The sequence below is a fragment of the Gallinula chloropus genome, assembly GCF_964237585.1.
Source record: "Gallinula chloropus genome assembly, contig: HAP1_SCAFFOLD_118, whole genome shotgun sequence".
NCBI classification, from domain to species: Eukaryota; Metazoa; Chordata; class Aves; order Gruiformes; family Rallidae; genus Gallinula; species Gallinula chloropus.
The window spans coordinates 362,826-385,479 of NW_028168234.1; the positions used below are offsets into that span (position 1 = coordinate 362,826).

The 22,654-nt window shown below is 59.0% G+C and overlaps 1 protein-coding gene across 1 annotated transcript; it reads right to left on the reverse strand.

Moving 5' to 3' along the window:
• Positions 1-343: 343 nt before the first annotated feature.
• Positions 344-16,167, reverse strand: LOC311204681 (uncharacterized protein; the record flags this gene model as incomplete). The annotated part of the gene is given in 8 exon segments (XM_084281073.1): positions 344-423; positions 617-623; positions 10,584-10,637; positions 10,640-10,699; positions 15,075-15,191; positions 15,252-15,257; positions 15,259-15,413; positions 16,071-16,167. Coding segments are annotated over 8 exon segments (576 nt in total).
• Between the last annotated feature and the right edge of the window lie 6,487 nt (positions 16,168-22,654).

Consider the following 22,654-nt stretch of genomic DNA (forward strand, 5'->3'; position numbering starts at 1 on the left):
GTGGCCATGGGTCATGCTATGGGTCACGCTATGGGGCAGGGTGCAGTGGGTCACGCTATGGGTCTGGCTATGGGGCAGGGAGCCGTGGGTCACGCTATGGGTCTGGCTATGGGGCAGGGAGCTGAAGGTCAGACTATGGGTCAGGCTATGGGGCAGGGAGCCGTGTGGCAGGCTGTGGGTCAGGCTATGGGACAGGGAGCCGTGTGGCAGGCTGTGGGTCAGGCTATGGGACAGGGAGCCATGGGTCACGCTATGGGTCACGCTATGGGGCAGGGAGCTGAAGGTCAGACTATGGGTCAGGCTATGGGGCAGGGAGCCGTGGGTCACTCTGTGGGTCAGGCCCTCACCTGCAGGGGGTCTTGTGGTCGATGTGGGGCCGGGGGTGTGCGCGGTGCAGGCGGCTCAGGACCAGGGTGGCCTCCTCTGGAGGGGGGGAAGATGTGGGGCAGGTGTGGGGCGCTATGGGGCAGCCGTGGGGTGGGCTCACCCAGCAGCAGGAGGCTCTGGAGCTGCAGGACCTGCACCAGCCCCAGCTGCAGCAGCACCACCAGGTAGAGGGAGCAGCGGGCGCCGGAGGCTCCTCCCACCCGCCCTGGCCAATCAGGAACAACATTACTGCCGCGCTGGGGGGGGACGGGGGAGGTTCATTAGCCCATTCATTCATTAGCTCCTTAATTAGCTTGTTAATCCATCCATGACATCACCCCCCCCAATGACATCACCCCCCCAGATGACATCACATCCCCTGATGACCTCATTAGCTCACTAATTAATGATCTCATCAGCTCATTAGCTCCTTCACTCGTTAGCCCCCCTCACTACCCTCCCTCCCTTGTTAGCCCCCCTTATTGACCCCACACTCATTAACTCCCCTCCCAATTAGCCCCTCATTAGCCCCCCCAATTAGCCCCTCATTAATCATCCCCTCAATGGCCCCCTCCATCATTATCCCCCAAATTACCCCCTCATTAGCCCCCACCCCTAATTTCCCCCCTCATCAGCCCCCACCCCTAATTTCCCCCCTCATCAGCCCCCACCCCTTGTTACCCCTAATTACCACCCTCATTACCCTCTCCCCTAATTACTCCCTCATTAACCCCCACCCCTAATTATCCCCCTCATTAACCCCCACCCCTAATTATCCCCCTCATTAACCCCCACCCCTAATTATCCCCCTCATTAACCCCCACCCCTAATTATCCCCCTCATTAACCCCCACCCCTAATTATCCCCCTCATTAACCCCCACCCCTAATTATCCCCCTCATTAACCCCCTCCCTTAATTACCCCCTCATTAACCCTCCTCCCCTAATTAACACCCCCTAATTAGCCCCCCTCATTACCAGGCTCTGGGCACATCGACCACCAGGTACTCTCTGCACAGGAGGCGGGAGCTGCAGGTGGCCACCAGCCTGGGGGGGTGTAATGACATCATCACCCCTTCCCCGATGACATCATCGCCCCATGACGTCACAGACCCCACCACCCCCCACTACCCCCCCCAGTATGACGTCATCTCCTCACCAGATGGAGCCGAAGCAGCCTGTGTGCCGCTGCAGCACCTCAGGGTAACAGAGCATGGCGGCGGTGGCGACTCCAAAACACCCCAAAACTGACCCAAAATGGGCCAACCCCCCCTAAAATTGACCCAAAATGGGCCAAAACCCCCTAAAACTGACCCAAACCGAGCTAAAACCCCCCTAAAACCACCCACAAAGGGCTAAAAATCCCCTAAAACTGACCCAAAATGGGCTAAAAAAACCCCAAAATCACCCAAAACTGACCCAAAATGGGCCAACCCCCCCAAAATTGACCCAGAATAGGCTAAAACACCCTAAAACTGGCCCAAAATGGGCCAAAACACCCTAAAACTGGTCCAAAATGGGCCAAAACACCCTAAAACTGGCCCAAAATGGGCCAAAAAAACACTGACCCCCTAAAACTGACCAAAATGGGTCTAATTTCCCTAAAATTGACCCAAAAGGGGCCAAAACCCCCTAAAATTGACCCACAATTGACCCAAAATTGGCTAAAAATCCCTAAGCTGACCCTAAATGAGCCACAAAGCCTCAAAATTGATCCAGAAGGGACCAAAAATACCCCTATACTAACCCAAAATGCAAAAAAAAATCCCCCCAAACTGATCCAAAATCCCCCAAAACTGACCCAAATTTGGCCAAATAAGCCCAAAACTGACCTAAAAAGTACTAAAACTGACACAAAGGGGCCCCAAAATAAGCTAAACCTAACCCAAAACACCCAAAAACTGACCCAAAAAAGGCTAAAACACCCCAAAACTGCCCCAAAATGGGCTAAAATCCCCTCAAATGACCCCAAACCCCATCCAACCTGTCCCAAAATGGGCTAAAAACCCCCCAAAACAAGATAAACCCCCCAAAAAATGGCCCAAAAGGGTCTAAAAGGACTCATAACCTCACAAACCTTAAAAAGCCCCAAAACAACTTAAAATTGCGCCAAAAAAGCACCCAAATACCCTCAGAAGCCCCAAAATCACCTGATATCGCCCCAAATCCCTTCAATCTGCCTCAACCCTCCCAAAATACACCCCAAAACCCTCTAAAACCACCCAAAATCCCTTTTACTGGCTACAACCCCCCTAAAATTCTTTGAAAAACCTTAAAAAGACCCCAAATCCCTTGAATTCACCCCAGAACCCTCAGAGCCCTTTCCAAGCCTCAACATCCCCCCCAAACAGCCTGAAATCGCCCCAAAGCCCCCTAAAACCACCTCAAAACCCCCTAAAATCGCCCCAAAAAGCCCCAACCCCCCCGAATTCGCCCCAAAACGACAGGAAGCCGCCTGTAATTAGCATAAATCAGCATAAATTAGCATAATCCCGTCCCTCACACCCCCCAAGCCCCTTCCCGTGGGTCGCTGCCGCCTCCGGCTCCTCCCACGGCTCGGATCGAGGCGCCAATTACCGGTAACAAGTGTTGATGAGGCTGTGAGGGGAGGCGGGGGGGGGGAGGGGGGAGCAGCAGCCCCCGTCGCGCCTCGGCCGCTGGACTGTGTGAGGAGGCGACTGCCTCCCCCAGCCGCTCCTTTTATATCCAGGCGGGTCCACCTCGCCCCGCCCACTCTCCATCGCCTGGTCCAATCGGCGCGCCGCTTGCCGCCGCGCCGGCCAATCGGAGCTCGAGGTGGTGGAGGGGGGAGTGGAGTTTCCCTTCGCTTTTAATCCCGCCTCCCCCCTCGGTAAGAAGCCCATGGGAGGCGCTGCCGCCTCAGAGGCGGCGGCCAATCGGCGTGTTCCGTTGCGAGGCGGGAATGCCGCGGCCAATCGGAGGGCGGGGTTCTCGCCCTAAGCCCGCCTGCCCGGCGGTGGGCAGCCAATGGGAGGCGCTGCCCCCTCAGCGGCGGGAAGAGGGGGACAGCAGCGCTGAGGCGGGGGCGGAGGCGGGGGCGGGGGGTGATCGGTGCCGCCTCGGTCAGTCCCCGGGGGGGGCTGGGACGGGGGTCTGAGGCGGGGATGGGGCTGGGGGCCGGTCCCGGGGGCTGGGGACGGGGGTTTGGGGGCGGGGACAGGGGGTCTCGGGGCTCTGGGGGTGGGGAACGGGGGTCTGGGGGCTCTGAGGGTGGGGAACGGGGGTCTGGGAGTGGGGAATGGGTCCTGGGGTCAGTCCCGGGGGGTTTGGGGCTGGATCGGGGGTCTGGGGGCGGGGACAGGGGGGTCTGGGGTCTCTGGGGCGGGGACAGGGGGGTCAGGGGCCGGTCCCGGGGGGTTTGGAGCTGGATCGGGGGGTCTGGGGCCGGTCCGGGGGGGTCTGGGGATGGGGAAAGGGGTGTCTGGGGTCTCTGGGACAGGGGGGTCTGGGAGCGGGACAGGGAGGTCTGGGGTCTCTGAGGCAGGGACAGGGGGTCTGCGGTCTCTGGGGGTGGGGAACGGGGGTCTGGGGGCAGGGACAGGGGGGTCTGGGGCTGGGAATGGGTCCTGGGGTCAGTCCCAGGGGGTCTGAGGCTGGAGAACGGGGGTCTGGGGCCGGTCCCGGGGGGTTTGGGGCTGGGTCGGGGGGTCTGGGGTCTCTGGGGGTGGGGAATGAGGGTCTGGGGGCAGGGACAGGGGGTCTGGGGGTGGGGAATGGGGGGGTCTGGGGCTGTAGGCTGGTCCTGGGGTCAGTCCTGTGGTCTCTGGGGCTGGTTCTGGGGGCTCTGGGGCTGGTGCCGGGGGTCTGGGTGGGTTCCAGGGGCTCTGGGGTCAGTCCAGGGGTCTTTGGCTTCGTCCTGGGAGTCTCTGGGTCCATCCCGGGGGTCTCTGGGTCCCTCCCAGGGTCTGGGGTTCCCTCCTGGGGGTCTGTGGGTCCATCCCAGGGGGTCCCTGGATCCCTCCTGGGGGGTCTCAGGCCTGGGGGCCGCAGGGGGGGGGCCCAGGGTGTCAAGCAGCTGCTGGGCCATGGCCTGTTCCAGCTGTGTGTGGTGGGGGGAGAGGCAATGAGGGGCCACAGCTGCCCCCCAGACCCCCCCTAATCCCCCCAACTGCCCCCCAACCCCCCTGCCCACCCCCCAACTGCCCTCTAACTGCCCCAACGGCTCCCCAACACCCCTTAAACCCCCTGCCCGCGCCCCAAATCCCCTGTAACCCCTTCAACTGCCCCCAACCCCCCTTCCCTGCCCCCCCATATCCCTTCTAACCCCCCTGCGCAACCCCAAACCCCCCTGAATGCCCCCCAACTCCCCCTCCCACCCCCCTTCCTTCCCCTCAACCCCCCTGAACTGCCCCACAACTCCCCCAAATGCCCCCCAACTGGCCCCAAACCCTTCTAACCCCCTCCCACCTCTTTCCAGCCCCCCAAACCCCCCAATCCCTTCCAACCCATCCCTAACCCCCCTGTAACTCCCCCAAACCCCCCTAAAACCCCTCACACACCCCCAAATGCCCCTCAACCCCCCTCTAAACACCCCCAAGCACCCCTCTAACTACCCCAAATCCCCTTTAACCCTGCCAAATGGCCCCCCAACACCCCTCTAATACCCCCAAACCCACCCCAACCCCCCCTAACCCCCAACTCCCACAAATCCCCTTTAACCCCCCAAATGCCCCCCAACTGCCCCCCAACCCCCCTCTAACCCACTCCCACCCCCCTTACAGCCCCCCAACCCCCCTCTAACCCCCTCCCACTCTCCCACACCCACCCCCCAACCCCCTCTAACCCCCCCAACTCACCCCTAAAACCCCCTCCCACCCCCCTTCCAGCCCCCAAACCCCCCTCTAACCCCCCCTAACCCACCCCGACCCCCCTCTAATCCCCCCAACACCCTTTTAACCCCCTCCCACCCCTCTTCCAGCCCCCCAAACCCACCCCAAAACCCTCTAAGCCCCCCAAACCCACCCCAAACCCCCCTCTAATCCCCCCAACACCCCTCTAACCCCCTCCCACCCCTCTTCCAGCCCCCCAAACCCACCCCAAACCCCCCTCTAACCCCCCCAACCCCCCCCCACATCCGGCACCTGGAGGACGAGGCGGCGGTTGTGGGGCCCGTCGTGGGGTCCCAGCTCCCCCCACCACGGCCAGGGTGACCCGATGCTCCGGGTACAGCCCCAGCCCCCGGCGGTGACGCTCCACCTCTGGGGGGTGTGACCTCATCAGTGACCTCATCAGTGACGTCAGTGACAGCGGGTGCCCATGGGGATGGGCCAAACCTAAACCACCCCCCCAGATCCCTCCCTTATTCTCCCAGGATGCACTTCACTCTCCAATTTAAAACATCTAATTAACATCATTGTAAAATTTGCCCAATAAAAATTTTAAAATTTTAAGAGCACATCGACTGTCAGGAGTGGGAATTATTGCCAAAAGTTGCTATTTTGACTCCACACAAACCTTCAAAAATTCACTGTTTCAAATTTTTACCCAAACTCTGACATCAAATTCACCCTGGATTCCATTTTCTACCAGCAACTCACTAATGGATTATATTTCACTCAAAGAAAATCCTTACAACTTCATTTTTGGGCAAATGTTGGTCTCCAAATTCCATTTTTCCCTCAAAAATAAACTTAATTCACAAAAATCTTTCTTTCCTTCCTCAGAAATTTTCCACATTCCCCAAATTTTATTTTTTTTCCCTCTTTCTACCATTAAAATGCCTCAGTTATTTTTTTAGGGGTGGAAATCACCTAAACATCCTAAAATTTGAAATTTTTGGTCTGGCAGATTGCCCCACCTTCATAAAACCCTCAAAATTCCCTGAAATTCCCCCAAATCTCCCCAAAAATAAATTTCTCACCTCAAAATGGAATTTCCCTCCCCCAAAAAACCGCCACATTTTGACCCAACGATGACTCAAGGGGAAATTTGAGGTGTGTGGGGAGGGAGTTTGACCCTTATCATCCCCCCCACACACACCAGACCTGGGAGGGTGAGATTTTGGGGCAAAAATGGCCAAAATTTGTCCCGGTGAAATGATGGTGACGAGGAATAACCGGAGGAGACAGTGACAACGATCCTGGCACCCCAAAACTCAATCCAACCAGGATAACCACTGTGATTCATGCCCAGCGCTTTTCCTTCCAAATTTTCCGGGGCTAAATAGACAAATATTAGGCAAAAAGAGTGAAAAATAAAATAGATTTTTTAAATTATTTGAAATTAAAATTTTTTTTCTTAAATTTCCAAATCATTTCAGAAATTTCTTGGATTTTTGAGGTGCATGGCAGAAATTGGGAGAGAAAAGTGATGGAATTGGGCAAAAATTGTGTGAAAAATGTTAAAAAAAGGAAAAATTATCAAAAAAATGATTACATTTTCCCCAAATCATAAAAAAATCGGATAAAAACGGGGGGGGGGGGAAGGACAGATTTGGACTCATCATAGTGAGGAGGAAAGATGGGCGGGGGAATGTCCTAAAATGGTCAATTGTTGCCCAAATTTGGGGGAAAATCGGGCAAAAAGAGTTTTAAAAAGAGGGACTCCGTAAAAATGCTGATTTTTGGCAATAAAAGGTCATATTCAGGGCAAAACAATATGACATAATTGGTTCTCGCCCTAAGCCCGCCCGCCCCGCGGTGGGCAGCCCATGGGAGGCGCTGCCCCCTCAGCGGCGGGAAGAGGGGGAGAGCAGCGGCGGGGGCGGGGGGCGGGGTGGGGTGTGGGGGGTGATCGGTGCCGCCTCGGTCAGTCCCGGGGGGGGGGCTGGGACGGGGGTCTGAGGCGGGGATGGGGCTGGGGGCCGGTCCCGGGGTTGGGGACGGGGGTTTGGGGCTGGATCGGGGTCTCTGGGGCGGGGACAGGGGGGTTTGGGGCAGGTCCCGGCGGGTTTGGAGCTGGATCGGGGGGTCTGGGGACGGGGACAGGGGGTCTGGGGGCTCTGGGGCGGGGACAGGGGGTCTGGGGCCGGTCCCGGGGGGTTGGAGCTGGATCGGGGGTCTGGGGCCGGTCCGGAGGAGTCTGGGGGTGGGGACAGGGTGTCTGGGGTCTCTGGGGCAGGGACAGGGAGGTCTGGGGTCTCTGAGGCAGGGACAGGGGGTCTGCGTTCTCTGGGGGTGGGGAATGGGGGTCTGGGGGCAGGGACAGGGGGGTCTGGGGCTGGGATGGGTCCTGGGGTGAGTCCCAGGGAGTCTGAGGCTGGAGAATGGGGTCTGGGGCCGGTCCCAGGGGTTGGGGCTGGGTCGGGGGTCTGGGGTCTCTGGGGGTGGGGAATGGGGGTCTGGGGGCAGGACAGGGGGTCTGGGGGGGGGGAATGGCTCCTGGGGTCAGTCCCAGGGGGTCTGGGGCTGGTCCTGGGGTGTCTGGGGGCTGGATCGGGGGTCTGGGGGTTCTGGGGTGGGGACAGTGGGGTATGGGGGTGGGGAATGGGGGGGTCTGGGCTGTGGGCTGGTCCTGGGGTCAGTCCTGTGGCCTCTGGGGGCTGGTTCTGGGGTCTCTGGGGCAGGGACAGGGGGGTCTGGGAGCGGGGACAGGGAGGTCTGGGGTCTCTGAGGCAGGGACAGGGGGTCTGCGTTCTCTGGGGTTGGGGAATGGGGGTCTGGGGGCAGGGACAGGGGGGTCTGGGGCTGGGATGAGTCCTGGAGTGAGACCCAGGGAGTCTGAGGCTGGAGAACGGGGGTCTGGGGCCGGTCCCGGGGGGTTGGGGCTGGATCGGGGGGTCTGGGGTCTCTGGGGGTGGGGAATGGGGGTCTGGGGGCGGGGACAGGGGGTCTGGGGTCTCTGGAGCGGGAACAGGGGGGTCTGGGGCCAGTCCCGGGGGGTTTGGAGCTGGATCGGGGGGTCTGGGGGCGGAGACAGGGGGGTCTGGGGTCTCCGGGACGGGGACAGGGGGGTCTGGGGGCTCTGGGGGTGGGGAACGGGGGTCTGGGGGCGGGGACAGGGGGTCTGGGGGCTCTGAGGGTGGGGAACAGGGGTCTGGGGGTGGGGACAGGGGGGTCTGGGGCTGGGAATGGGTCCTGGGGTGAGTCCCAGGGAGTCTGAGGCTGGAGAACGGGGGTCTGGGGGCGGTCCCAGGGGTTTGGGGCTGGATCGGGGGGTCTGGGGTCTCTGGGGGTGGGGAATGGGGGTCTGGGGGCGGGGACAGGGGGTCTGGGGCCGGTCCCGGGGGTTTGGAGCTGGATCGGGGGGTCTGGGGGCGGAGACAGGGGGGTCTGGGATCTCTGGGACGGGGACAGGGGGGTCTGGGGGCTCTGGGATTGGGGAACGGAAGTCTGGGGGCGAGGACAGGGGGGTCTGGAGACTCTGAGAGTGGGGAACGGGGGTCTGGGGGCTCTGAGGGTGGGGAATGGGGGTCTGGGGGTGGGGACAGGGGGGTCTGGGGGTGGGGAATGGGTCCTGGGGTCAGTCCCGGGGGGCTTGGGGCTGGATCGGGGGTCTGGGGGCGGGGACAGTGGGGTCTGGGGTCTCTGGGGCGGGGACAGGGGTGTCTGAGGCTGGTCCCGGGGGGTTTAGAGCTGGATCGGGGGGTCTGGGGTCGGGCCGGGGGGGTCTGGGGGTGGAGACAGGGAGGTCTGTGGTCTCTGAGGCAGGGACAGGGGGTCTGCGTTCTCTGGGGGTGGGGAATGGGGGTCTGGGGGCAGGGACAGGGGGGTCTGGGGCTGGGATGGGTCCTGGGGTGAGTCCCAGGGAGTCTGAGGCTGGAGAATGGGGGTCTGGGGCCGGCCAGGGGTTTGGGGCTGGATCGGGGGGTCTGGGGTCTCTGGGGATGGGGAATGGGGGTCTGGGGGCAGGGACAGGGGGTCTGGGGGCGGGAAATGGGTCCTGGGGTCAGTCCCAGGGGGTCTGAGGCTGGAGAACGAGGGTCTAGGGCTGGTCCTGGGGCGTCAGGGGCTGGATCGGGGGTCTGGGGGTTCTGGGGCGGGGACAGTGGGGTATGGGGGTGGGGAATGGGGGGGTCTGGGCTGTGGGCTGGTCCTGGGGTCAGTCCTGTGGTCTCTGGGGCTGGTTCTGGGGGCTCTGGGGCTGGTGCCGGGGGTCTGGGTGGGTTCCAGGGGCTCTGGGGTCAGTCCAGGGGTCTTTGGCTTCGTCCTCGGGGTCTCTGGGTCCCTCCTGGGAGTCTCTGGGTCCATCCCGGGGGTCTCTGGGTCTCTCCCAGGGTCTGGGGTTCCCTCCTGGGGGTCTGTGGGTCCATCCCAGGGGGTCTGGGGATCCCTCCCGGGGGTCCCTGGGTCCCTCCTGGGGGTCTCAGGCCTGGGTGCCGCAGGGGGGGGGCCCAGGGTGTCGAGCAGCTGCTGGGCCATGGCCTGTTCCAGCTGTGTGTGTGGGGGGGAGAGGCAATGAGGGGCCACAGCTGCCCCCCAGACCCCCCCTAATCCCCCCAACTGCCCCCCAACCCCCCTGCCCGCCCCCCAACTGCCCTCTAACCGCCCCAACGGCTCCCCAACACCCCTTAAACCCCCCTGCCCGCCCCCCAAATCCCCTGTAACCCCTTCAACTGCCTCCAACCCCCCTTCCCTGCCCCCCCAAATCCCTTCTAACCCCCCTGCCCACCCCCAAACCCCCCCTGAATACCCCCCAACTCCCCCTCCCACCCCCCCTTCCTTCCCCTCAACCCCCCTGAACTTCCCCACAACCCCCCCAAATGCCCCCCAACTGGCCCCAAACCCCTCTAACCCCCTCCCACCCCCCTTTCCAGCCCCCCCAAACGCCCCAATCCCTTTCAACCCATCCCTAACCCGCCTGTAACTCCCCCAAACCCCCCCTAAAACCCCTCACACCCACCCAAATGCCCCCAACCCCCCTCTAAACCCCTCCAAGTACCCCTCTAACTACCCCAAATCCCCTTTAACCCCGCCAAATGGCCCCCTCAACACCCTTCTAATACCCCCAAACCCACCCCAACCCCCCAAGCACCCCTTCTAACTCCCCCAAATCCCCTTTAACCCCCCAAATGCCCCCCAACTGCCCTCCAACCCCCCTCTAACCCACTCCCACCCCTCTTACAGCCCCCCAACCCCCCTCTAAACCCCTCCCACCCCCCAAACCCACCCCCAACCCCCTCTAATTCCCCCCAACACCCCTCTAACCCCCTCCCAGCCCTCTTCCAGCCCCCCAAACCCACCCCAAACCCCCCTCTAATCCCCCCAAACCCACCCCAAACCCCCCTCTAACCCCCCCAACCCCCCCCCCATCCGGCACCTGGAGGACGAGGCGGCGGTTGTGGGGCCCGTCGTGGGGTCCCAGCTCCCCCCCGCCACGGCCAGGGTGACCCGATGCTCCGGGTACAGCCCCAGCCCCCGGCGGTGACGCTCCACCTCTGGGGGGTGTGACCTCATCAGTGACGTCAGTGACAGCGGGTGCCCATGGGGATGGGCCAAACCTAAACCACCCCCCCAGATCCCTCCCTTATTCTCCCAGGATGCACTTCACTCTCCAATTTAAAACATCTAATTAACATCATTGTAAAATTTGCCCAATAAAAAAATTAAAATTTTAAGAGCACATCGACTGTCAGGAGTGGGAATTATTGCCAAAAGTTGCTATTTTGACTCCACACAAACCTTCAAAAATTCACTGTTTCAAATTTTTACCCAAACTCTGAAGAATTTTACCATCAAATTCACCCTGGATTCCATTTTCTACCAGCAACTCACTAATGGATTATATTTCACTCAAAGAAAATCCTTAAAACTTCATTTTTTGGGCAAATTTAGCTCTCCAAAATTCCATTTTTCCCTCAAAAATAAACTTCATTCACAAAAATTTTTATTGCCTTCCTCAGAAATTTTCCACATTCCCCAAATTTTATTTTTTTCCCTCTTTCTGCCATTAAATTGCCTCAGAGTTATTTTTTTGGGGGTGGAAATCACCAAAACATCCTAAAATTTGAAAGTTTTTGGTCTGGCAGATTGCCCCACCTTCATAAAACCCCTCAAAATTCCCTGAAATTCCCCAAATTCTCCCCCAAAAATAAATTTCTCACCTCAAAATGGAATTTCCCTCCCCCCAAAAAATGCCACATTTTGACCCAACGATGGACTCAAGGGGGAAATTTGAGGGGGGGGGGGGGGGAGGTTGACCCTTATTATCCCCCCCACACAAACACCAGCCCCGGGAGGGTGAGATTTTTGGGGCAAAAATGGCCAAAATTAATCCTGGTGAAATGATGGTGACCAGGAATAACCGGAGGAGACAGTGACAACGATCCTGGCACCCCAAAACTCAATCCAACCAGGATAACCACTGTGATTCATGCCCAGCGCTTTTCCTTCCAAATTTTCCGGGGCTAAATAGACAAATATTAGGCAAAAAGAGTGAAAAATAAAATAGATTTTTAAAATTATTTGAAATTAATTTTTTTTCTTAAATTTCCAAATCATTTCAGAAATTTCTTGGATTTTTTGAGGTGCATGGCAGAAATTGGGAGAGAAAAGTGATGGAATTGGGCAAAAATTGGGTGAAAAATGTTAAAAAAAGGAAAAATTATCAAAAAAATGATTAACATTTTCCCCAAATCATAAAAAATTGGGATAAAAACGGGGGGGGGGGGGAAGGACAGATTTGGACTCATCATAGTGAGGAGGAAAGATGGGCGGGGAATGTCCTAAAATGGTCAATTGTTGCCCAAATTTGGGGGGAAATCGGGCAAAAAGAGTTTTAAAAAGAGGGACTCCGTAAAAATGCTGATTTTTGGCAATAAAAGGTCATATTCAGGGCAAAACAATATGACATAATTGGTTCTCGCCCTAAGCCCGCCCGCCCCGCGGTGGGCAGCCCATGGGAGGCGCTGCCCCCTCAGCGGCGGGAAGAGGGGGAGAGCAGCGCGGGGGCGGGGGCGGGGATGGGGGTGTGGGGGGGTGATCGGTGCCGCCTCGGTCAGTCCCGGGAGGGGGCCTGGGACGGGGATCTGAGGCAGGGATGGGGCTGGGGGCCGGTCCCGGGGTTGGGGACGGGGGTCTGGGGCTGGATCGGGGGTCTGGGGGCGGGGACAGGGGGGTCTGGGGTCTCTGGGGCGGGGACAGTGGGGTCTGGGGCCGGTCCCGGCGGGTTTGGAGCTGGATCGGGGGGTCTGGGGGTGGGGACAGGGGGCTCTGGGGGTGGGGAATGAGTCCTGGGGTCAGTCCAGGGGGGTTTGGGGCTGGATCGGGGGTCTGGGGGCGGGGACAGGGGGATCTGGGGCCGGTCCCGCGGGGTTTGGAGCTGGATCGGGGGGTCTGGGGCCGGTCCAGAGGGGTCTGGGGCTGGGGACAGGGGTGTCTGGGGTCTCTGGGGCAGGGACAGGGGGGTCTGGGAGCGGGGACAGGGAGGTCTGGGGTCTCTGGGGGTGGGGAACGGGGTTCTGGGGGCAGGGACAGGGGGGTCTGGGGCTGGGAGTGGGTTCTGGGGTGAATCCCAGGGAGTCTGAGGCTGGAGAACGGGGGTCTGGGGCCGGTCCCAGAGGGGTTTGGGGCTGGATCGGGGGGTCTGGGAGAGGGGACAAGGGAGTCTGGGGTCTCTGGGGGTGGGGAATGGGGGTCTGGGGGCAGGGACAGGGGGGTCTGGGGGCGGGGAATGGCTCCTGGGGTCAGTCCCAGGGGGTCTGAGGCTGGAGAACGGGGGTCTGGGGCTGGTCCTGGGGCGTCTGGGGCTGGATCGGGGGTCTGGGGGTTCTGGGGCGGGGACAGTGGGGTATGGGGGTGGGGAATGGGGGGGTCTGGGGCTGTGGGCTGGTCCTGGGGACAGTCCTGTGGCCTCTGGGGCTGGTTCTGGGGGCTCTGGGGCTGGTGCCGGGGGTCTGGGTGGGTTCCAGGGGCTCTGGGGTCAGTCCAGGGGTCTTTGGCTTCGTCCTGGGAGTCTCTGGGTCCATCATGGGGGTCTCTGGGTCCCTCCTGGGGGTCTGTGGGTCTCTCCCAGGTGGTCTGGGGATCCCTCCTGGGGGTCCCTGGATCCCTCCTGGGGGTCTCAGGCCTGGGTGCTGCAGGGGGGGTGCCCAGGGTGTCGAGCAGCTGCTGGGCCATGGCCTGTTCCAGCTGTGTGTGTGGGGGGAGAGGCAATGAGGGGCCACAGCTGCCCCCCAGACCCCCCCTAATCCCCCCAACTGCCCCCCAACCCCCCTGCCCGCCCCCCAACTGCCCTCTAACCGCCCCAACGGCTCCCCAACACCCCTTAAACCCCCCTGCCCGCCCCCCAAATCCCCTGTAACCCCTTCAACTGCCCCCAACCCCCCTTCCCTGCCCCCCCAAATCCCTTCTAACCCCCCTGCCCACCCCCAAACACCCCCAAATGCCCCCCAACTCCCCCTCCCACCCCCCCTTCCTTCCCCTCAACCCCCCTGAACTGCCCCACAACCCCCCCAAATGCCCCCCAACACCCCTCTAATGCCGCCAAACCCACCCCACCCCCCCCAACCCCCTTCTAACTCCCCCAAATCCCCTTTAAAACCCCCAAATGCCCCCCAACTGCCCCCCAACCCCCCTCTAACCCCCTCCCACCCCCCCAAACCCACCTCCAACCCCCTCTAACCCTCCCAACACCCCTCTAACCTCCTCCCACCCCCCTTCCAGCCCCCCAAACCCACCCCCAACCCCCCTCTAACCCCCTCAAGCCCCCCCCATCCGGCACCTGGAGGACGAGTCAGTGGTTGTGGGGCCCGTCGTGGGGTCCCAGCTCCCCCCCCCATGGCCAGGGTGACCCGATGCTCCGGGTACAGCCCCAGCCCCCGGCGGTGACGCTCCACCTCTGGGGGGTGTGACCTCATCAATGATGTCATCAGTGATGTCACGGGGTGGGGGGTTAGGGGGGTGGGGGGTGGGATGGGGGGGTTAGGAGGAGGTTTGGGGGGGGGATAGGGGTGTCCCATGGAGCTGAGGGGTGGGGGGTGCCCCAAGGAGAGGGGACAGGGGGGTGATGGGGGTGGGACGGGGGGTTTAGGGGGGGATAGGGGGGATTTGGAGGGGTTAGGGGGGCTTGGGGTGGTATAGGGGGTTTAGGGGGGTGATATGGGTGGGACGGGGGGGCTGGGAGAGGGATAGAGGGGTGAGGGGTGTCGGGGGGGGTTAGGGGGGCTTGGGGGGGATATGGGGGTTTGGGAGGGGGTAATGAGGGGGGTGGGGGGAATAGGGGTGTTTAGGGGGGTGATGGAGGTGGGACGGGGGGGTTGGAGGGGCTTGGGGGGTTTAGGGGTGGGATAGGGGAGTTTGGGGGGGTTAGGGGTGCTTAGGGGGGGTTAAGGGGGTGATGGGGGTGGGACAGGGTGTTCTGTGGGTGCTTAGGGGGATTTAAGGGGGGGATGGGGGGTTGGGGGGGCTTGGGGGTTTTAGGTGTGGGATTGGGGGTTTTGGGGGGGTAATGGGGGGAATGGGAGGGTTTGGGGTGGTTATGGGTGGGACAGGGGGGTTGGGGGGATTTGGGGGGGCTTAGGGGGGTTTAAGGGGGGGATGGGGGGATAATAGGGAATAGGGGGGGTTTGGGGGGGTTAGGGGTGGGAAAGGGGGGTTGGGGGGGCTTATGGGGGGTAATGTGGGGGAATAGGGGGGTTTGGGGGGGAATAGGGGGGTTAGGGGTGGGACAGGGGGTTATGGGGAGGTTAGGGCTGGGTAGGGGGCTTGGGGGGGTTTGGGTTTCAGTCCCTTACCCTCCCGGAAGCGGCGCGGGTCGAAGCGTCCCCTCCCCTCGGGCAAGGGAGGTGGGGGGCCCGGCAGTGGACCCCACCCCCAACTCTGCAGCCCCCTCCTCAGCGGGGTGGCGGCGGCGCAGGAAGAGCCCCCGCGCCGCGCTGGCCACCAGCAGCCCAGGGTGCAGCCCCCCCAGCAGCGCCTGGGGAGGGGCCTCCCCCCCAGCCAGGGTGTAGGGAGGGGTCTTCTGCCCCCCTCCTCCCCCTCCTTCTCCTTGGGGTCAGCAGCAGCAGGCGGGGCAGCAGCGGGGGGTCCTGGGCCGGGCAGAGGGGGGTCCCGGGCGGGGGGCTGAGCAGCAGGTAGTCGCCAGGGGGCAGCCAGCCCTGCCAGCTCAGGGAGCCCCCCCGCCACAGGCTCAGGCACAGGCTGGTGGGGCCTGAGGGGGGGAGAGGGGGGGCTAGGGGGGTTTGGGGGGGTTTAGGGGGTTTGTTGGGGGGGGTTGGGGGGTGGGACAGGGGGGTGAGAGGGGTCTGGGGGGGGTAATGGGGGTGGTACAGGGGGCTTAGGGGGGGTTTGGGGGGGTCTGGGGGTGGGATATGGGGGTTTTAATTTTTTTAATTTTAAATTTCAGCATTTTTAAACTTACCCACTGAAAATTTTAAATTTAAAATTTTTAAGCTCACATCAACTGGAGAGGATGGGGATTATTTCCAAAAATCACTATTTCTACGCGACCCAGACCTGCCAAAATTCAATACTTCAAATTCTTACCCAAAATTAGAACAATTTTCCATCGAAAATTGGGTCAGGGAAATGGGGTCAGGGGACTCAGGTCACTCGGTCAAGGGGTTGACAAGAACGGTCATGATTTGGGCTGAAAACACTTAAGGTTGGGGCAAAAAAGGCTGATAATGGGCCAGGATTGTTCTCTGGGAAGTTGGGGACACGACGACGGGGTCGGGGCCACCAGCACAATAACCACCAGCAGCAGCACTGTTGGTGCAGCGGTCGGTGGCCGTGTCACCGTCCCTGAGGCTGTTCATCTGCAGCGTCCCCCTGCTCTGGGAGTTGTCCCTGGAGATGCTGAACCGGCCCTGGACCGACGGCGCGTAGTTGGTGCTGCCACCCCCGGTGTAAAGAGTTGTGACCCACTCCAGCCCCTCCGCAGGCGCCTGACGCACCCAGAACATGTCACAGCTGCTGAAGGTGAAGCCAGAGCCCTTGCAGAGGAGGCACAGGGACCCCCCGGGTGTCTGGAGGCCCCTCCGGACTCCACCAGCGTCACGGCCGCCCGCAGCCCTGGGGAAGGAGGAAGGACACCGGTGAGTCGCCCGCTCCCACCATCATCACCCTTAACTTCTGTGTCCTCGTCCTTCAAGGGGAGCAAGTCTGGGCCGAGCCTTTGCCGTGGCTCCAGGGGTCAAAGTCTGGGGTGATAAGTTAGGGTTTGTGGGCAAGTCCGACTGGGCGACACTCTAAACCCACCCTAACTAAAACCCCCCAAAATTCACCAACATTCCCCAAATTCTCTCCAAAAATCAAATTTCTCACCTCAAAATTGAATTTCCCTCCTCCCCCCAAAACCCCCATATTTTGACCCAACGATGGCCTCGAGAGTGGAATTTTGAGGATGGGGGGTTGACCCTCGTCACCTCCCCCACTCGCCTCTGCCATGGCATGGTGAAATTTTGGGGCAAAAAAGGCCAAAATTGGTCCTGGGGACATGATGTTGATGAGGTCTTACCGGAGGAGACAGTCACGACGGCTCCGGTGCCCCACACATTAATATAAGCAGGATGACCACCGTGATTCACACCCGGCGCTTCCCCTCCCTAAGTTTTTGGGGTTAAAAAGTCACATTTTGGGCAAAAAAAAAAATTCAAAACATTCAAAACATTTCCAGAATTTTCAAAAATTCTTTGAAATTTACCATTTTTTAAAATTTTCCAATTATTTCAAAAATGTCTAGGATTTTTTTGGGTACATGGTAGAAATTGGGAGAGATGGGGGTGAAGTGCTCTGAAATGGTCAAGTGTTGCCCAAATGTGGGGGGAGTTGGCCAAAAAGAGTTTAAAAAGGCCTACTTTGGAGTAAAAATGCTGATTTATGGTAATTAAAGGCCATATTTAGGGAAAAAAGACATAATTTATAAAAGAATATGAAGATTTGGGGGGAAGGGGGCAGAAGTGGGAAAACAGTTGAAATGTTTGGGTCAAAATTAGGTTTAAATTAGAAAATTCCCCAATTTGGTGTCAAAAATGGCAATTTTAGGCTGTAGAATGCCTATATGTTGCGGAAAAGAGGTAAAAAAGGGCAATTTGAGGACAAAAAGTGACTATTTTAGGCACACAAGTCCCTAATTTGTGTAGTTGTGTTGAGCTGGGTGCTCTGGTGGTCATCGAAACTCTGCCTCACTGTGTCTGCGAGTGAACCCCATCCTTGAGCAAGCTCACATCGTCTTCGGCTGCTGTTTCCTAACCAAAGCCAGTTTCTTCATGGACTTCTTGTTTTCACTCAAGGTCCGTAACCAGCACCCACTGTTTTAATTCAGAGTCCATAGTGATTTTCCACAGTGATAAAGGCACACACCGTCTTGTCCCTAAAAGCCTTAACATGCTGTATATTCTCACAGCTCCTATAACTCCTTTAAAAGCAAAATCATTTTCTAAACTAAAACCAAAAATCACCTAGAAGTGAAGCTGTTTTATTAGGGTTACTGTAACAAGCTCTCGTACATTGAAACCTCTGGCCCTGGTCCCTAATGCACTTTTCTTCATTTGTTTCAATTGTTTTCCTAGAGACCCCTTCTAATTCTGCAAGTAACTGCAACGCTCGGTTCAAGTGTGACAGCTGTTCCCCTCCCAGTTTAAACACGGCTGAGGCCAAAAATCTGTTCTTCTTGTCTTCCCGCTGACAAAATGGGGAAAACCCCCATCCCCTCCCATCCCATCCAGTGTAAAATGGGGCTGGGAAACACCCATCTTCCAGCCTGGAAAAGTCTCCTCGCAGCCGGGTTGGGATTTGTTTTTGCTGAGGGTTTTTTGGCGTGTTTGGCCGGGATCGTGCTGTGAGGAGTGACGACTCCTGGCCGCCTTCCCCCCACCTGTGCTCCCCTCCTTTTCCTCTGTGGGTTTCTGGGCCCCTGTCAAGGTGTTTTTTCAAGTCAAGGGAGAATGAGAACTATCGTGGGATGACAACGCGATGGGTCGGGGGGTTGGGGTGGTTTGGGGTGGGTTTCTTCCTCCTCTCCCTCCCCCTTCGTTTTGCCATCAGGAGGGAAAACTCTTTGTCCCGAGCTGAGGTGACTCCAACAACATCACCACGTGTTCTACTGCTTAAAGAGTGAAGCGGGTTCAAGATGTTTTGGCTTGAAAAGCGCACGAGCGTTGAGTGCCAGGAGGAGGTCAGGGGTTGGGGATAGATCCAGGGCCCGGGAGTTCTTCTCCGGTTCCCCAGATGGCCTTGTCTCCTCATCCTGCTACCCCAGCGCTCGTCAGACATCAGCCAGGGAGGAGAAGACCGTCTCCCTTCTGCCTCGGAGAAGTGGCGTTCCGAGCCCAAAGCGCATCTGTCCCCCTCTGTGAGTTGTAATTTGTTGCTTTTTTGGAAGGATTTGAGATTCCCCCAGCCCGTCTCTTTCCCCCCGACCCGCCTCACCACGTGTGACATCACATGTGTTCCTGTCCCTATAGCAACGGGCTGGCCCAGGAGTGGCCAGTTGCTTCCCAGCATCCTTTGCAGGTAGCAGCCAGCAGTGTCAGTGGTGGTGCTGTGGGATACGCTTCCCGACGTGGGGGTTCGCTCCCTCCAGCTCCTCTTTGGGAGCTTCTTCGAGGTCATTAGCCCAGCCTCGCTGGCCCCATCCAGGTCAGTCATTTGTGGATCCCGACAAGAACTGCAGCCGACAGACAGCTCAGAAGCCAGGTCCTGGAATCCTTGAACTGCGGCCCGGGGAAGGTGTTTGTCCACCACTGAGCTTCTCCTTATCATCTGTCGAGGTAGCCGACTTCTTCTCTCTCTCTTTTTTTCCTTTTTCCTTTTATTGCTCTTCTCCTCCTCCCCAGTTTTCATTCCCTGACTCTCCTTGGGGAGTTCTGACCCACCAAACCCTGGGATCTGAGTAAATACCTTACACCAATCCCCCGTCTTCCCCTCCGACCTCCCTCTGCGTCCCAGTCCTGCCCCGTGCCACATCTCAGGTTTATCATCAAAACCTCCTCAATTCCAAATCTCTTCCCGATCCCTTGCGCCGCAGCGGAACTTTAGGGACAAAACCAACTAAATCAGGGCAGTTTTAAACTGGACTTGGCTTTCTGGCAGCTGGTTGACGTCCCTCTTGACCAGTGGGTGTCCATCCTCACCATCATCATCATCATCGTTGCTGTGAAGAGGAACACAAAGCGTGGTGCTCGGGGGCTCCCAGCCCCTCTGCTCTCCTGACCGTAACCCCTCCCCCCTTTTTCTTTGCAGTTGACATGGATGATGAAGACACCCGGTGCCTGCTGGATGTCATTTGGTAAGCTAAACCCCATGGTTTCAGGAAGGCAGGAGGGTGGGAAGGGGGTTCTGCTGCTTCCCCGGCACAGTGTTAGTTCTCCTGGAGCCAGAAATCCTCCGAGGCGCGTTCCAAAGGGGTCCCAGCCCTACAAACCCTTCCTGATTGATGGTTGGCATCCCTCAGAGGGCTCCGGGCTTTTTTGGAGGTGATGGGGTATGTATTTTTAATTTATACTTGAGGAATGACGGTTTAGAAACCTTTCACTTTTTTTATTCCCTCTTCCCCCCCCCCCCTTTTTTAATATTTCCTTTCCCTCATTTTAATTCCCCAGCTTGTTTTCCACCTGTTTCTCAGCTCTAGTGAGGAAGAGAGGCAGGATGCAGGGATTTGTATCTCTCACAAGAAAAGCAGCCAGGTTTTTCACAGAGGGGTTTTTCCTTTGAAGGTTTCTTCCTGGAATATGATTTTTTCTCCCCTTCACAACCCGATGGGGTGTTTTCAGAGCTTTGCTCCATGCCCATGTCAAAAGGGCTCAAGCCCCCTCGCTTCCCCCCTGCCTCGTTGGGACATCCTTGGCCTCCCTGACTGGGAGGCTGGTCATTTGAGGGCCATCTTGTCGGCTTTCCTAAGGCCACAGTAGCCCAGGGTTGGGCTCCCCTGGGGATGAAGAAGCAATTTCAGGTCTGGGGGCAAGGGAGCCCATGGCCCCCTCCCCTCCAAGGTGGCTGGCGAAATGTGTCAGGTGAGCTGACTCGAAGTCCTCTTTGCACCTGAGCTCAATTCCTTCTCCTCTCTTCTTCCTCCTTCCTTCTCCTCCTCCCCACGCCGCTGACCGGCTGTTTCCTCAGCTCCAGATGCAAGAGCGCTCTGGCAACCATCTGAGCACCGAGCAGAGTCCACTTGCCACCAGCCTGGACTTTGATTTTTTAGAGGACATCTTGGGGTCCCCCTCGGGTGGTGGGACCAACCTGCAGAACTCGGACCGGCCTTTTGACATCCTCCAGCAGAGCCTGCAAGAGGCCAACATCACTGAGCAGCTGTTGAAAGCGGAAGCCGAGCTGGATCTGGGCCCCTTCCAGCTTCCCACCCTTCAGCCCGCGGTACAGGCAGCCACCAACGGCACCCTGCAGATCTTCTCCGGCGGGGCCGACCCCATCGGGCTGCAGCAACCCGCTGTCCTGACTCACCAGGCCTTGGTCCAGCAGTCGCTGGGAGACGACGTGTTCAACAAGGCCATCAGCATTCAGCCTTTGCTCCAGCAAGTCGGCTTGGGCAACGTCACCATCCAACCCATCTCCAACCTCCAGGGTCTGCCCAACAGCAGCCCCAGCGGGACACTGGGTATCGGCCCGATTCAGGTGGTGGGGCAGCAAGTGATGCCCATCAACCAGTCCACACAGCTGATCAAACAGGTCCAACCCTCCCAAGTGGCCACCATGCCCATCAACAGCTACATCACCCTCCCGGCTCTTCCCAACCCTGCTCCTCAACAGCAGAAAAGAGTGGACAGGTTCCAGCAGGTAAATTAAGTTACCGTTGAGGGTCTCCAGCGCTGGGCATAGGTCAGAGGGGGAGTGAAGCACAGCAAGAGCGCGGCAAAGCACGGCCACGAACCTCCTGCCCGTGGGGAGATGAGGGTTTAGAGGAACAATCGTAAGCCGAAACATGGCTGGTTCCTCCCAGGCAGGTCCCGGGTGCCACCACCCTCCTTCTTCTTTGGGGTGGGGGGAAGGAGGGAGGCAAAGCCAAGGGGGTTTGGGGGTGCCTGTGCCGCCCATGGTGTTAACATCTCTGTGGCTGGAGAGGCGCTGCCACGAGCAGGTGGCCGGTCCCTCCCCTCCCTGCGCTCGTGCGCCGGATCACCAGGAGTTTAATGCCCAGTTATTGTTTGGTTTTCCCAACTTCTTGTGGTTTTTCCAAATTTTCTTTTAATTAACCCTGTGTAGGTGCCGCAAGGGATCATCCTGCAGCAGCCTCCCACCAGCCAGGCTTCCGCAGCGCTCCGCCAGCTCACCGGCCCGTGCTCCTCCATCCTGGTGAGCGGCCAAGGACAAGCAGTGAGGGTGATCCCAACGCCAAGCCCTGCACACAGCCAGGCGCCCGCCGCCCTCCCGCCTTCCACTGCAGGTTGGTACCCAAGCCAGGGAGGGTATCCCAAATGGCACCTGTTCACCCTGAGCTCGGGGCAGTGGGGTGCAGCCTGTCATGCCTGTGTGTGGTCAAACAGCCACTCATTTCCTTTCCCTAAAGCTCTGCCTTTTTCTGGGAGGGGGAAGGTGGGGAGGGGATAAGGGGTGAATTGAGGGAGGTTGTTAATTATTATTGAGGTTTTGGGTGGGGGGGGGCGGGAAAGACATGGTTTTGAAAGTAAAGGGTGAAAGGTTGAGGAGTGAATGTGGCGTCACACCGGTTCGGTTAATGATGGTGGATGGTGTTGGAAAGTGGGGAAGAGGAGGGGGTCTGCATCCAAAAGATTGACGTGGTGTTTCCCTTGCAGATGAGTACATCTCCTCCTTGTCCTGCTCGCAGAGCCTCTTCTCTTCTTCTTCTTCCTCCTCCTCCTCATCTTCCTCTTCCTCCTCCTTGGCGGTCCCAGCCTCCTCCAGCATCCTGCCGCCCTCACAGAGTCGGAAACATCCATTGCTGCAGCCGCCTCCCCCCATCCACCCAACCAAAGTGCTGATCAAGCACAGTGGGGGTTCTCCATCCCTCCCTGGGGCCAAAGCCACTCCGGCGCCTGACAGCGGGGATGAGGACGCTCTTCCATCACGGAGCAAACCCCCCATCAAGACCCCCCCTGAGGCGCAGAGCTGCATCCGCCTCTACCTGAAGGTCAGGCAAGAAGCCGGGCGCATCAAGGTGGTGCACAGCACCGTGGTGTACCCCGTGTACCAGCGCCCCGCCAGGCGCCGCCTCACCAAGGGACCCGTCCCCACGGCTCTGGCGCCGGCAGGCAGATGAACGGCACGTGGGTCACGTGGCTCCATCTCCCCCTGAGACAAAACCTGTCCTGACCTACTGCTGCCTCCTGCTTTGGTAACCCGACCTGGAAAACATGGATGCGTTGCTGGACTCCCTGCTATGCACACCCCCACCCCCCACCCCCAAGTTTCCTTCCCACCCCCTGGGGCATTTGTGGGATCCTTTAATCCCGTGTTTTTTAATCCCAGGTCCTTTAA